Source organism: Taudactylus pleione, unplaced genomic scaffold (genome assembly GCF_031769625.1).
Source record: "Taudactylus pleione unplaced genomic scaffold, aTauple2 ptg000173l, whole genome shotgun sequence".
NCBI lineage: Eukaryota > Metazoa > Chordata > Amphibia > Anura > Myobatrachidae > Taudactylus > Taudactylus pleione.
Genome location: NW_028284575.1, coordinates 457,426 through 473,012, shown reverse-complemented (window position 1 = coordinate 473,012; position 15,587 = coordinate 457,426). Strand labels below are relative to the sequence as shown.

Here is a 15,587-nt window from a genome sequence, read left to right as displayed (position 1 = left end):
TAATTGTATTTTTCTCATAAAATACTGACTGGTTTACCCTAAAATATGGCACACATTCATCAAGACAATGATGGGATATTAGGTCTGCATGTATTACATGTGAGCAGGCCCGGCGACAGGGGGGGGGGGGGGGGCTAGGGGGGTCCAGAGGGGCACAGAGGACCAGACGGGCACAAAACAAGCCGACAGACTTATTGTTCTTGCCGGGCCGAGGCCGCCGGGACCCAGAGTCACTGCCCAGCCTCAGCTTCGATTCCCTTGTAGCCTGGCCTGGGCAGTGATGGGCTCTTCCAGGTGGCTCAGCTGCGGCCCGGGACGGGCCTGACCTTTAAGTGAGCAATGCGGCGACGTGACGTCATAGGTCACGTCGCCGCACGTCTTCCCCGCTGGGCCATCAGGAAGTCTGTGCTGTTGAGGAGAAGGGCTAGGTGATGATAGAGGAATAGGGGCTGGGTGCTGGGGACGGAAGGTGGTGAAGGGGCAGAGTAAGGTGACGGACTGGGGGCAGAGAAAGTTGATGGGAGCTAGGGACGGTGGAAGGTGATGGAGGCTAGGGACGGTGGAAGGTGATGGAGGCTAGGGACGGAGGAAGGTGATGGGGGCTAGGGATGGAGGTTTCTGGGCTGAAGATGGTGATGAGGGGCTGAGGACTGAGGATGGCTGGCTGCAGACACCATCCCTCCTACCCCTGAGGCATCCACAGCACTGTCATTTAGAAGACCTTGCAAGAGACGGCAGACAAGAACTACAGCTGCATCATCAGTGACAGAGAGACAGTGATGCAAGTCATAATGTATTTTTACTTTATTTAAATGCTGGCATATATTTCAGTTAACATTATCATACATCACATATCACACATGCAGGGGAGGGATGTGCGGGACTGGGGGTGGTGATGAGAAGGTGGGGCCCGCAGAGACATCAGTGTACCGGGCCCCAAGATTTCTGTTGCTGTCCCTGCATGTGAGGGGGGTATAGGGACTGTCCGTATTACATGTGTCCTGAGAGTGAGGGGACACCAGGACTGTCTGTATTACATGTGTCCTGAGAGTGAGGGGACACCAGGACTATCTGTATTACATGTGTCCTGAGAGTTAGGGGACACCAGGACTGTCTATATTACATGTGTCCTGAGAGTGAGGGGACACCAGGACTGTCTGTATTACATGTGTCCTGAGAGTGAGGGGACGCTGGGACTGGCTTTATCAGGTGGACAAATGTACTTCATTAATGATGCTAATGCTAAATGGGTCCCATTAAACGTATAGTGAACACCACCAATCCTTACAAATTTGTCTTCTTCACTTAAATAATAAAATACTCTTGCTCAGCAAAAGAAAAATCTGGTCTACGCATAAACAGTGAGATGCTCTGGCACACCTACTGCCACCGACTGGTGCAAACCAATGCCAAAATCCTAGTTACTGTGGTGGAGATCTAGGCACATGTATACACATAGAGGTGCACTGCGTATTCAGAGCGTTATATGGGGGCACCTGACAGGCCCTACCTGTAGTGACAGCAGTTGTCCTGCCCATAGTTCTACCGTTGGGAGAAGGTGAATGAAATCTGACTCATGGCTGGCGTCTGCGCCTCGATTCTCCCGCATCCAGGTGTTATGCTTATAGAGGAGCTGAGGGGCCCGGGGGCCACTAACCACCGAGCTTATATCAGAGAGGATCTGGAAGACACAATTAGCACATGATACATAAAGATTATTCTGATATAGATAACAAAGGTCAGACGACCACAATGCATATAGGACCTCAGTCAGACCCGCTTGCTCGATTCGTATGCAAATTCGGCTAAGTGACAGCAAGGCAGGCGATCGCACGGCAAGGCATAAGCACGCCCACTATGCCTTGACGTGCGATCGCCCTGTGTATGCAGACACCCACTTGCGCACGTCATCTCTAGGAAGTGTATGCAACCATCGGTACATCGAGTACCATCGGATGCATGCGCAGTACTTGTGGCTGACCATACCCTATCACAAGCACTTTAGTGAGAAATACAACCAGGTGACGTGTACTATGACGCTGCCTCTTAATTATGCACGCCTCTGAAACGGCGTTAAGACGCTCAGGCACGCCTGTGTTCGCACCTCCACTCCCCCGTTTCTAGCGGCCAACCCCTGTCACCACCCACAAACGGCTTCTCCTATCACTCACTCTGCTGGGTAGTCTATGTGCAGTGATAGAACGCTTCCCGATCTCTCGCATTGGTTGGCGCACTGCGATGCATGCGCATATTGCGAACCATCGCCAGCTACGAGCGAATGCTTCCTAGCGAGCGGGTCTGAATCGAGCCCATAGCCCCCATCCCACATGGAGAATGTCCCACCATCTGAGCTGTGTGTATAGACACTGGTCATAGCTATAGACATATTTATAACTAAGATTGTGAAGACATTGTCCCATTCTGGAAGATGGGGGTTTATTCTTATGAGAAGGAGCGACCAGTTTCTAGTACAGGTCACAAGCTTAGTAGTCCATAACGTCACTGACAACTTTCTGGATGAAACTTTTATAAAAGTCTGACAAGTTTTCTAACTCATTGATCAACTGCAGATGTAGACATTTCAGTAATAAAGCCGCAATAATGTGCACAACAGGGAAACCTTTACAACAGACAGACAGACAGCGCTTTAGGGCTGCCGTTCCCTTACCTTGTGCAGCCTCAAACAGGTCTCTGCTTGTTGGCATCTAGAAGCAGCCACTGGAATAAGATCTTTCGCATCCTGAACATTCAGCTCCCTGCAGACATTCTGTACAAGCACAGAAGTGACGGTGAGACTGCATACACTACACAGAGGCCAGTATGTACAGTATATAGGGGTCCAGCGAGCACAGCATGGACGGGATGTACATGGTAGGCATTACCTGGAGCTGCTGTTGACACTCACTAGCGGTCAGACCATCTACGCCTCTGATATCTGCGCTGGTTGGTTGCACCGGAGTCTCTTCCTTTTTCTCTTGTGTTGCCCCACGGACCCTACTCCATAAACAGAGGACAGGATCAGATAATCGCAGACTCCAGGTGTTCTCAATATATAATCCATTCACAATATGCTGAGCGTTGTTATCATAGTGTAACGGTTCCGCTGAGATCTATGTAATGCCATCCTCGTGGGAGACCCATTTCATGTGCCAGTCGCTGCTTTGATGCACAGAGAGATAAAATATTTCTTTGATCTTAACAATTTAACCCACAACAATGGTCACCCAACCCCTGCAGTGCTCCCAATGGAGAAGAACAATGTGGCTTCTCACCTGATATTGTTCTGGAGGAGAATTTTCTCCATCTTCCTCATCTGCTGCTTGTACAGTTTGAATTCCCGGGCGGTGGGCCTGTCGCAGAGGAAACAGAAGGAAGACGATCTCATGGTCTAATATGTGGTATATTATCTTCTACCTCTGCCTTGTCTTACATTTGCTATTATATATTTACATGGGCGGACCTCTGCAGGGTATAGACCAATGGCGCAGCTTGGGGACATTCTGGCGGCATGGACACAGCTCTCCAATGACCACGCACTTCCAATCGTCCAACCACAACGGACCGAACAACCTACGACTATGGCGAGCACGAGGCCAGGTATGAAGAACCTAATGGCAATTCCCTGTCTCCCCTGACTTGTTCCCAGCTCTGGACACTCTGACCTGCTCCCCATGTCCTAAGTCATGATAGGGTTACACTAGTTATAATCAAAAGTCCTCTTCCTATAGGCACAATTAGGCCACGGAGAGGGAGAACGGCAGCGTTCCATGATGGGGAACCCAATGCGGAGGAATAACGGTATCGGATGTTACGCGGGCAGCGCCCTACCTGCTCTCCGTCTCCTCTCGGAGCTGGGAATTCTCTCTCACCAGATCCTCATTCTTTCTTCTCGCTTCTTTAATTTGATCTTGATAAGACTTTAGAGAGCAGAACGTGTCAGATTAGCGGAGTGATGAATACAGTGGAGTTCAAGGGATTAAAGTTTACAAACGTATTATTTATTGAGCATTCAGTAAAACGCCAGCGATCCCATTGGAGCAATCTCACCTTGATTAGAGCTTTATAATTTGTTGTGGTGTCCAAATCCAAAGATCCTCTGGAGAATATTCTCTCCCGAACTGGGTGATCCACAGACTCATATTTCCTACAAGTAATAACAGGACCGATATGGTATTAGCTATAGGAGTGTACACAGATATATGGGAGATTTAGACCTCTCTGCCAGTGTCAGCTCATTCCATTAAATAGTTGCATCAGTTATAAAGAAAAACAAAATGGGGCCTTGTATTAGGTATCAAATAATACTATCTTTATACTATTAAAAAGTGATCTGGAAACAACTCAATACTTATAAATCCATGATTTTCTGGTTTTCTTTTGTAACAGATGCAACGATTTCATGGAGTGAGCATGTAATGCCTGGGTCTACCTGTAGGGGTCACCAGTTTGGGTGGGACAGAAATACGGAAGCTCTGCATTAAGGGGTATTTTCAATTAGCCGCAAAAAAAAGTATTGAATTCGCCTGTTTTTCCGCAATGTTTTCTCCATGCTCATCCCCGCTTTTCGCCCTATTCAATTGTTAAACACGCGAAAACGCGGATAGGCGAATGCTCTCCAAAGTGAAACTAGCGAAAAGGACCATTTTTTTGGGGGGGGGGGGAGGAAATCAGTCTGTACCCCATAAAAAGCTTCAGTGACCCTGGGAATCAATATAGAATAGTAGTAGCAGCCCTAATAAAGGTATTTAGTGAACTTATTTTGTTGTAAAGGGCTGTTATATGCATACAGTGTGTGGAAAAATTATATAAAGCAATGTTTTTTCTGAAAAATAAGTACAGAGGTTACATTTGGGGTACCTGAAAATGGGTCCTAGTATATTTTTAGGTCTCTAAAATGAAAATTTAAAAAAATCTCAAAATACACCAGCTGCAGCCTCGTGCAATCCCAAAAACACCTGTCCCAGCCATATAGCCCCCCAAAGTACCAGGCCCCCCACTTTCCAACAATTTTTTCTATTTTAGCCCCAAAAAATGAGATGTATTTTTTGAGGTGAGTTAAGTAAATGTTTTGCCCTATTAGTCATTAGGGGGGGGGGGGGGGGGGGTGTTCTGAACCAAGTCCCCACATCTGTACCCCAAAATAGGGATTTTGCACTTCTGTTCTCCTGCCTTTTGCTGGAGAAACTTTTTCGCCTGTTTTTGCCTATGGAGTTTTCGCATAGGAAAGACTCAGGGGAGTTGCATATGGAGATACTTTGAAAACAGGGAAAAATGCAAATCTGAGAAAACTTTTCTCCAAACTGCACTTTTTGTGGCTAATTGAATACGGCCCTAAGTGGGGGAAAAAAAAAGTTTACAGAAACCCACATGTTCAAAAGAGTGATTTACAAGTGAAGTCAGAAAACATGAAGAGATTATGTGGTTTTACCAGACAGGAACCACGGCAGAGGAAGCACCAAGAGCAGGGTGCTGGTTACTGAAAGGTGAGCAAACTGCGGGAACATAGCCAAATAACATCAATTAGGTCCCCAGTCCTGCGACTACCAGGAGACCTGGCCATAAACACCAAACACAGCGACATAGGGCCTGAATCAGCAGTGCACGCAAGATTCCCGATTATATGGAATCTGCGCGTGTGCAGGACCCATTCTGCGATTGTGTAGAATGGGTCCTGTGTAGTCGCACGCAGACCCTTGAACCTGCTTGACAAGCAGAGGCATTTAAAAGGCGTTGTGGGGGCAGCCGACGTTCCCGCTCTGTTTCCTGGGAGTGGCCACCCCAGGATCTGTGTTGATCTATGCAGTGTCCTGGGCTTGCAAGCCGGCCAGCCTGTGTAAGCTGAGGCTTACTCAGCTGGCCGGAGGCCCAGCACCGTCCACCATCGCGACCATCCACCACCGACGGTCACGGTGGTGATCCCAGCCTGCGACCTCCGTCGAAGTGCTGGGATCACAAATGCAGCAGGGGGTGTCATACACCTCATGCTGCATTTGCATAATAGCAAGGATCGCCATGGCAAAGCTGCCTGCGTGCATATATCATATATCTATAGCCTGCGTGCATATATCATATCTATAGCCTGCGTGCATATATCATATCTATAGCCTGCGTGCATATATCATATATCTATAGCATGCGTGCATATATCATATATCTATAGCATGCGTGCATATATCATATATCTATAGCATGCGTGCATATATCATATCTATAGCCTGCGTGCATATATCATATATCTATAGCCTGCGTGCATATATCATATCTATAGCCTGCGTGCATATATCATATATCTATAGCCTGCGTGCATATATCATATCTGTAGCCTGCGTGCATATATCATATATCTATAGCCTGCGTGCATATATCATATATCTATAGCCTGCGTGCATATATCATATATCTATAGCCTGCGTGCAGCTTTGCAATTGCCATCCTTGCTGAATCAGGCTCACAGTTCACTTCATGGAAGGAAGCGTCATGTGATGACACACACGAGAACCCAAAGCAAGTAAGTGAATATATCAGGATTAAACACTACACATGTTAGAAGAGGCAACACAGAACATGTATGTAATGTTATTACTCGCACACTAAGGGGCAGTATTTAAGTTAGAACTACATCGGCCTGGAGTTTAGTTTTGCAATAATCTTAGGTGGCAGCGATTAGGTCCTGCTCTGTGGCTATAATTGGATGCATTTAGGTGGATAACGTTTGTAAACGCACATTGCTTAATATAAGAGTTTCTTATACATAAAAAAGTGACACGTTACACAGACAGTCCAGGTGTCCTATCATTCTCAGCACACATGTAATACAGACAGTCCCAATGTCCTATCATTCTCAGCACACATGTAATACAGACAGTCCCAATGTCCTATCATTCTCAGCACACATGTAATAGAGATAACAAGAGATATGGTAAGAACTTACCTTTGTTATCTCTGTTTCTACGAAGTCCATAGGGTCCACAGGGTTGACCTTGGGGTATAGCTGGATCTGGATCCACGGGCACCACGCAGTTAAAGCTTTGCTGCTCCCAGGATGCACTTGGGTCCGTCCTCCTCTATACCCCGCCCCGGCCACAGGCACCTCAGTTGGTAAGCAGCTAAGGCCGGAGGAGGAGACTAAACAGAGAGAAGGAAGACTGGAACACACAAGAAACCATACTCACAATGGGAGACGGAAAACCGGTGACCAGCCACACAGCCCATTTGAAGCCAGGTGCGTCAGGGCGGGCGCCCTGTGGACCCTATGGACTTCGTAGAAACAGAGATAACAAAGGTAAGTTCTTACCATATCTCTTGTTTTCTACTTCAGGGTCCATAGGGGGTCCACAGGGTTGACCTTGGGGATGTCCCAAAGCAGTTCAACTAAGGGCGGGGACGCTCCTGTGCTGAAAGGAGTACCCGGCGCCCAAAGGATGCATCCTGAGAGGCGAAGGTGTCAAACGCATAAAACCTCAAAAACGTCTGAATTGAAGACCAAGTAGCCGCCTTACACAGCTGAACAGCGGAGGCGCCACGTCTAGCAGCCCAAGAGGGACCCACAGAACGAGTGGAATGAGCCTTAACAGAGGCTGGCACAGGTAAACCCTCCTGCGCATAAGCCTCACAAATAACTGAACGAAGCCAACGGGCTAACGTTTGCTTGTTGGCAGGCCAACCCCTCTTGTGAAAACCGAAGAGGACAAACAAAGAATCCGACTTCCTAACCGAAGCAGTCCGGTCCACATAGATTCTAAGTGCCCGGACCACATCCAAGGAAGCCTCACCAGCAGAAAGATCAGGTGACTGAAAAGCTGGCACAACAAGTTCCTGATTAATGTGGAACTTTGAAACCACTTTGGGCAAAAACTCAGGAAGCGTGCGGAGCACTGCCCTGTCCTGGTGAAAAATCAGAAAAGGAGGGCGACAGGAAAGCGCCCCCAATTCTGAAACCCTCCTGGCCGAAGCAATTGCCAGGAGAAAAATGGTCTTAAACGTCAGCCACTTGAGCTCCACCGACTCAAGCGGCTCAAAAGGAGGACCCTGCAAGACCCTCAGTACCACCGTCAAGTCCCACGGAGCCACCGGAGGCACGAAGGGAGGCTGGATCCTGAGAACACCTTGGAAAAAGGTGTAAACATCTGGCAGTGTAGCAATCCGTCGCTGAAACCACACGGACAAAGCAGACACATGAACCTTCAGAGAGGCCAGGCGTAAGCCGAGGTCCAAACCCGATTGAAGAAATTCCAAGATTCTGGAAACCCGGAACACCTGCGGATCATAGTTTCTGGATTCACACCACTGAAAATAAGTGCGCCACACCCTGTGGTAAATCCGCGCGGAGGCAGGCTTGCGTGCCCTAAGTATGGTACCAATCACTGAACTGGAGAAACCCCTAGACCTCAAGACGGCTGTCTCAAGAGCCACGCCGTCAAAGACAGCCGACCCAGATCCGGGTAAAGGCAGGGCCCCTGAGACAACAGGTCCCGACGCTGAGGAAGAAGGTACGGAGCGTCGATGGAGAGGCACCTCAGATCGGAGTACCAAGGACATCTGGGCCACGCCGGAGCCACCAGCACGAGCGTGCCGCCGTCCTGCTTGAAGTTCCGCAGAACCCAAGGAAGTAAGGATATCGGAGGAAACAGATACGCCAGGTGAAACGTCCATTTCACCGACAGAGCGTCTACCAGACAGGCGCCTGCGTCTCTTGTCCTTGACCCGTAAACGGGCAACTTGTGATTGTGACGGGAGGCCATCAAGTCCAGCTCCGGCAGCCCCCACCTGTCCACGAGTAGCTGAAACACCTCTGGGTGAAGCGACCATTCCCCGGGATGCACATCGTGACGGCTGAGGAAGTGCGCCTCCCAATTGAGGACTCCGGGAATGAAGACTGCCGAGATCGCTGGAACGTGACACTCCGCCCAAGCAAGAATGCGAGACACCTCCGACATTGCTGCCCGACTGCGAGTTCCCCCTTGGTGGTTGATGTACGCCACCGTGGTAGCGTTGTCGGACTGCACCTGAACCGCCCTTCCGTGAAGAGCGGGGCCGGACGACTGCAGGGCCCTGTACACAGCCCGCAGTTCCAGGATGTTGATGGGGAGAAGTGCTTCTTCCGCGGACCAACGACCCTGAAGCGATAATGAGCCGGTCACTGCCCCCCAACCCCGAAGACTGGCATCCGTCGTGAGCAGGACCCAGTCCGGGATCCAAAAGGGGCGCCCCTCGACCAGATGCACCGTCTGAAGCCACCAAGCCAAAGACTGCCGAACCTCCGCGGACAACACCAGCATCTGAGAGCGGATCCGGTGAGGTAACCCGTTCCATTCCGATAGAATCAGCGCCTGCAGGGGCCGGGAATGGAACTGGGCAAATTCCACCATGTCGAATGTCGACACCATGGACCCCAGAACTCTCATAGCTGAATGGACCGACAGGCGGCAACTGCTCAGGCAACTGTGTATCCGCAGCTGCAGGGAGGAGACCTTCTCTGGAGTCAGGAAAATCCGCTGCTGACGAGAATCCAGCAGGGCTCCCAAATGAACCATCCGCTGTGATGGAATCAGGGAGGACTTCTTCCAGTTTATCAACCACCCGTGTGCTTGAAGACAAGCAATGGTCAGGTGGAGATGTCGAAGAAGCACCTCCGGGGAGCTCGCCAGCAGCAGAAGATCGTCCAGGTACGGCAACAGACGTAGACCCTGACCCCGAAGGTGGGCAGCCATAACCGCCATCACCTTGGTGAACACCCTCGGAGCCGTGGAAAGGCCAAAAGGCAACGCCCGAAATTGGTAGTGATGGTTCAGGATAGCAAACCTCAGATACCGCTGATGTGCCGGTGCTATGGGCACATGGAGATAGGCGTCCTGGATATCGAGGGAGACCATATAATCCCCGGGTTCCATCGCCAGAATGATGGAACGTAACGTTTCCATCCTGAACCTGGGAACTCCGAGGTATCTGTTCAGAGACTTCAAATTCAGGATAGGGCGATGAGAACCATTGGGTTTCTGTACCAGAAACAGAGTAGAATAGTACCCCGTCCCGCGCTGAGACTGCGGAACGGGAACAATGACCCCTGCTTGTAGCAAGGATTCTATAGCTACCTGAATCTGACCAGCTTTGGTCTTGTCCAGAGAAGGACTCGTACAGAAAAACTGGTGGGGCGGCCTGAACCGAAAAGACAGGGCGTAACCCTGAGAGACTACTTCTCGAACCCAGGCATCCGTGGTGGTATTGTGCCAACACTGGGCGAATTGGAGAAGTCGGCCTCCCACTCTGGGGTCCCCCAGAGAGAGGCCCGTCCCATCAGGCAGCAGGCTTATCCTCCTGCTTGGAAGAAGGGCGTCGAGCACTCCATGCTTGCTTCTTGGGCTTGGGTGCGGCCTTGGTCGCCGAATGTCTCGGGAAGGACTGGCCCTTGGCCTTACCCTGAACCCGAAAGGACCAAAAGGCAGAGCTCCTCACTTTAGCCGGCGCAGAGGCCGAAGGGAGAAAAGCCGACTTGGACTTAGCCAAAGTATCCACTATTCTGTCCAAATCCGGACCAAATAGTAAATCACCATTAAAAGGCAAGGCCTCCAGACCCTTTTTTGAATCTGCATCAGCCCTCCAGGACCTCAGCCACAGGGAGCGCCGAGCAGATACCGCTGCAGCCGACACCCTAGAAGTGAGCAGGCTGGCATCCAAAGACGCTTCCCCAATATAGGAAGCTGCATCCCGCATCTGTCCCACTAACGCTCTCTGGATATCCGGAGCCTCATCAGGAAAGGTATCCTCCAAGGCATTGGCCCATACCTCAATGGCTTTAGCCACCCAGGAGATAGCCATGGACGGGCGAGCCACCGCCCCGGAAAGAGAATAAATGGACTTTAAACAAGTCTCCACCTTCCTGTCCGTGGGATCCTTCAAAGAGGAGATAGACGGCAATGGCAACGTCGCGCTTTTGATCAAGCGGGTAACGTGGGAATCCACCGCCGGCGGAGTTTCCCATTTCCTGCAATGAGCTTCAGGAAAAGGATAGTTCGCCGCCAACCTCTTCTGTGGATGGAACCTCTTACTAGGTAATTGCCAGGCCGCCGCCATATGATTCGATAATTGATCAGACAGGGGGAACACAGTTGAGGTCACCTTGGCCTTTTTAAAATTAGGAAACTTCGACCTAGGAGCCGGCGCATCATCCTCAACATGTAGGATAGCCCGCACCGCCCTAACTAAGGCTGGAACATTAATGGAGGACTTAGCTTCCACCTCCTGCCCCATGACATCAGAGTCAGAGTCCTCATGGATTTCTCCATCATCTGAGGACACTTCCGAGTCCGACAACTGCGCAGCTAGTGAACTCACAACCGGACGTTTAGACACCCTTGGTGGCACATCACCTTGCAACATGGACTGAAACGCCGAGGATGAAGCCGCCAGACTCTGTACGGAGCTGGATAGAACATCCACCCAAGGCGGAGGCTGCAAAGGCACTACAGACTGACACGTCCCTGGGGAAGACTGCACATACACAGGCAGTCCCGAGTAAGGACCCACAGTCTGGGCCCCGGGGGAAGACCGCAACATTTGTGGAACCCTCGGGGAATGGGGGATGGTGGGCTGCGGTAACGCCCTAGAAGGGACCGCTGATGGGACCGATAACCGGTCCGCAATAGACGCCAGCACCTGTGAAAACATCGCCCAAGGTGGGTCCTGTGATACAGGGGGGTTGGAGGGGCCCGGTACCAGCTGGCACCGCCCGCACAGACCATCCTGAGATAAGTCCTCCCCATCAACTCCAGCAGCACAGCGTCTGCAGGAAAATAGCACAGGAGCCACAGAGCGCTCAGTCTCCTCATCAGACATGATACCGTAAATCACAAGAAACAGGTATCACCAGAGGAATTACGGTTTTAACACCCGCGCACTCACCAGTATGCGACACAACAGCCCAGATATGGTACTGTGTAGCACACAACAGTATGTGACTGACCCCACAAATACGTGTTTTATATAAGTGAGGGTCTCAGAAAAACGCCCTTCCCCCACACACCTGCCGGGCCGTAGGAGAAGGAAAGGGATAGGTATAAGCTGACAGTAAAGGAGAATAAGTCACAGACAGGTATCACTAGCAATAGTCACATACAATGCAGAAAAGTTATACTCACTGCACCTTCCGCTACAATCAACCGCCCAGATTCAGTGTCTGGGAGGGCTATAGCGCTGTGTACACTGTCCTTTAGCAGGGGAGAGGTACACAGGGGGACCGGTCCACTTGATACCGCCTGGGAGTCTGCGATGTGCCAGTAAAGATGGCCGCCGGAGACCTCAGAGGAGGAGTGGCCGAGAGATAAGAGCAGCTCAGCGACGCCAGACTCCTAGTTGAAAGGCGCGCTGAGCTGAGGGGAGGAGCCGCTAGACAGGGAAGGCTGCCTCCCCTGGCTAGCAATTAACCCCCGGGTTGCCGGTCCCGCTACCAACCTGATACCCTGGTGGTCTAGCGGACACGCGGGGTATTCCTCAATTGAGGGGGAGCCCGCCGCCGCCGCTAGCGCCTCCGGTCTGTCCCCAGAGACCGGAGGCTCCTGACTGCATTGAAGTATCCGCGGGCCGCCGCACGCGGCGACCCGCGGCTTACCTGATCCCCGTCGCGTCCGGCAGCAGTCAAGGGAGTCCCCAGAGCCCGGCTAGTACAGGCTCTAGGGTCCCGCCGCGATCCCCAGAGCTGTACTGGCGTCGCGGCGCCAGCGGGGAGAAGGAGCGGCAGCGTGGACGTCCTAGAGGACAGTCTGATGCTGCCGCTCTAAAAGTGTAAAAAAAGAAGAAAAAAATAAAAAATTTCTCTTTTAAAATAAAGCTTAGGGGCTGCTCCTGCAGCCCCACTGCGACAGGGTGACCCGACTCCGGCCGGGCACCAACTAAAACTGAGGTGCCTGTGGCCGGGGCGGGGTATAGAGGAGGACGGACCCAAGTGCATCCTGGGAGCAGCAAAGCTTTAACTGCGTGGTGCCCGTGGATCCAGATCCAGCTATACCCCAAGGTCAACCCTGTGGACCCCCTATGGACCCTGAAGTAGAAAGTCCCAATGTCCTATCATTCTCAACACACATGTAATACAGACAGTCCCGGTGTCCACTCTCAGGACACGTGTACTACAGACAGTCCTGGCCTCCCCTCTCTCCCAGGACATATGTATCACAGACAGTCCCAGTGTCCCTCACACTCAGGACATATGTAATACAGACAGTCCTGGCGTCTCCTCACTCACATGTAATACAGGCAGTCCTGATGTCCTATCATTCTCAGCACACATGAAATACAGACAGTCCCAGTGTCCACTCACGCTCAGGACACAAGTAATACAGCCAGTCCCGGTGTCCTCTCACTCTCAGGACACATGTAATACAGACAGTCCTGGTGTCCCCTCATTCTCAGGACGCATGTAATACAGACAGTCCTTGTGCCCCTTCACTCTCAGGACACATGTAATACAGACAGTCCCAATGTCCACTGTCAGGACACATGTAATACAGGCAGTCCCGGTGTCCCCTCACTCTCAGGACACATGTACTACAGACAGTCCTGTTGTCCCCTCATTCTCAGGACGCATGTAATACAGACAGTCCTTGTGCCCCTTCACTCTCAGGACACATGTAATACAGGCAGTCCCGGTGTCCTCTCACTCTCAGGACACATGTACTACAGACAGTCCTGTTGTCCCCTCACTCTCAGGACACATGTACTACAGGCAGTCCCGGTGTCCCCTCACTCTCAGGACACATGCAATACAGACAGTCCTGTTGTCCCCTCATTCTCAGGACACATGTAATACAGCCAGTCCCGGTGTCCTCTCACTCTCAGGACACATGTAATACAGACAGTCCTGTTGTCCCCTCATTCTCAGGACACATGTAATACAGATAGTTCAAGTGTCCTCTTACTTTCAAGACACATGTAATACAGACAGTCCTGTTGTCCCCTCATTCTCAGGACACATGTAATACAGATAGTCCAAGTGTCCTCTTACTTTCAAGAAACATGTAATACAGACACTCCCAGTGTTTCCCTGGTGCCATACCAATGCATCCCAACCACTTCATATACAGTATGGCAGCCATAGACATCTTATCTAGGACAGGATAGGCCCACAGACCTGTAGGTGCACAGAACAATATTGCAAAACTATGTATGAAGCGTAGAGCATGACGGGAGCACATGGTGAAGATATATGGAGTATTATATGGACATGTCTATGTAAATGTATATACCAGATCACTTCTATACATTACAACAAAACTGTACCCTGTAGGGCGGGGTGGTGGTGGAGCTTCAACTTTTCTTTTTTCCACTGGTGCCATCTACAGGTGAACCTGCACACTGCACTGAGAGGTATGGCAGAGGAAGATCTGTTTACAGACAACTAGATAACACCAATATTGTCTCCTGATTCTATTTAGAAACAGGCAACAGCTCACAATCACTTCTCAAACCTCAAACAATGTAACCACAACCAGATAAGAACTGATCCCTAAAGCCAACCACACGCCGGGCAATACTGCCATTCAGCACAAGCACAGGGCTAGCGGCCAAACCAATGGCCCTTCTGTGGGCATCCTTAGTACATGCCCGATAATTATCGTATACAAATTGGTCATATCATTATCTGGCATCAGGGTCATAGTTGTACATATATTACTCTTCCAGTAGATGAACCTTCAGCATATACGCACCGGAGCTCATTCTGCAGCAGCATCATTTGTCTCTCATATCCGTCAATTACATCCAGAATCCTGGAAGAGGAAAACAAAAGGTCAGGTGATCCAGATAATGAAGGGCTCCCGGCAACTGGAGGCCCCCCATTGCTGTGCACTCAAGTGCTCTTGAGACCCAGAGCACCCATTGATATGAGCCCAAATATTCCAGGCAGCTGGAGGCTCTTCTGCTATGCAACAAAGTGTTCCTGGCAGCCACAGGCCCTACTACTACATGCACACAGGATCCCTGCAACCAGAGACCCTCCCGTTAAGATGCAGATATCCCGGGCAGCCAGAGCCCAAATGTTCCCATTGCTCCTTTCATGAAGGAAGTGGTCTGAATTCTCTTGTTACAACCATCTACCTTGAAAGAGACAAGTATAATATGTAATAAGTACTTTGGCAGGTTGCTGTATATAATAGGGTAATAATAGCGGTGTGAAACTAATTAAGATGCTGCTCCCATGGGCCCCAGAAACCACAGAGCTGAATCTGTACAGAAATCTTTGTCTGCATTTATGTTTCAAAAAGATTTTGATTATCTAATTAAATGTTCATGGATCATCACATTGCACAGAGTTCCAGATCCGATCTCTCTCCAAGTGTCACTGCTGCATGACCTGCGAAGGCTCTCTAGGTTCTAGCACCCCATCTGGTCACTTACTGCTGGTCGTGCAGGTTCTCTCGCGGTTCCCGATGGAGGAGACGCTGAAAGGCTTTCTTCTGGCAGGCCACTCGCTTCTCCTCTGCGTTCGCTGCCTGGGAAAGCCGCTTCTTCAGCTGTGCGATATTCTCCTCCTGCTCTCGCAGCTTCTCCCTGTTCTCCTGGCAATGTTCCTGATGTTACGAGAGACACACAGTAAACAT

The 15,587-nt window shown here is 50.5% G+C and overlaps 1 protein-coding gene across 2 annotated transcripts in view; it reads right to left on the bottom strand.

Annotated features, from left to right (window-relative positions):
* Positions 1 to 15,587, bottom strand: part of CEP70 (centrosomal protein 70) — a 43,730-nt gene that overhangs the window by 4,001 nt on the left and 24,142 nt on the right. For both annotated transcript variants that reach the window (XM_088475481.1, XM_088475480.1), the window contains 8 exons: positions 15,385 to 15,557; positions 14,697 to 14,756; positions 4,048 to 4,144; positions 3,829 to 3,917; positions 3,273 to 3,350; positions 2,883 to 2,994; positions 2,669 to 2,767; positions 1,511 to 1,681 (listed from right to left, as the gene is read on the bottom strand). In XM_088475481.1, the coding sequence (XP_088331607.1) occupies positions 1,511 to 1,681; positions 2,669 to 2,767; positions 2,883 to 2,994; positions 3,273 to 3,350; positions 3,829 to 3,917; positions 4,048 to 4,144; positions 14,697 to 14,756; positions 15,385 to 15,557 (879 nt within the window). The remainder of the gene's footprint in view (positions 1 to 1,510; positions 1,682 to 2,668; positions 2,768 to 2,882; positions 2,995 to 3,272; positions 3,351 to 3,828; positions 3,918 to 4,047; positions 4,145 to 14,696; positions 14,757 to 15,384; positions 15,558 to 15,587) is intronic.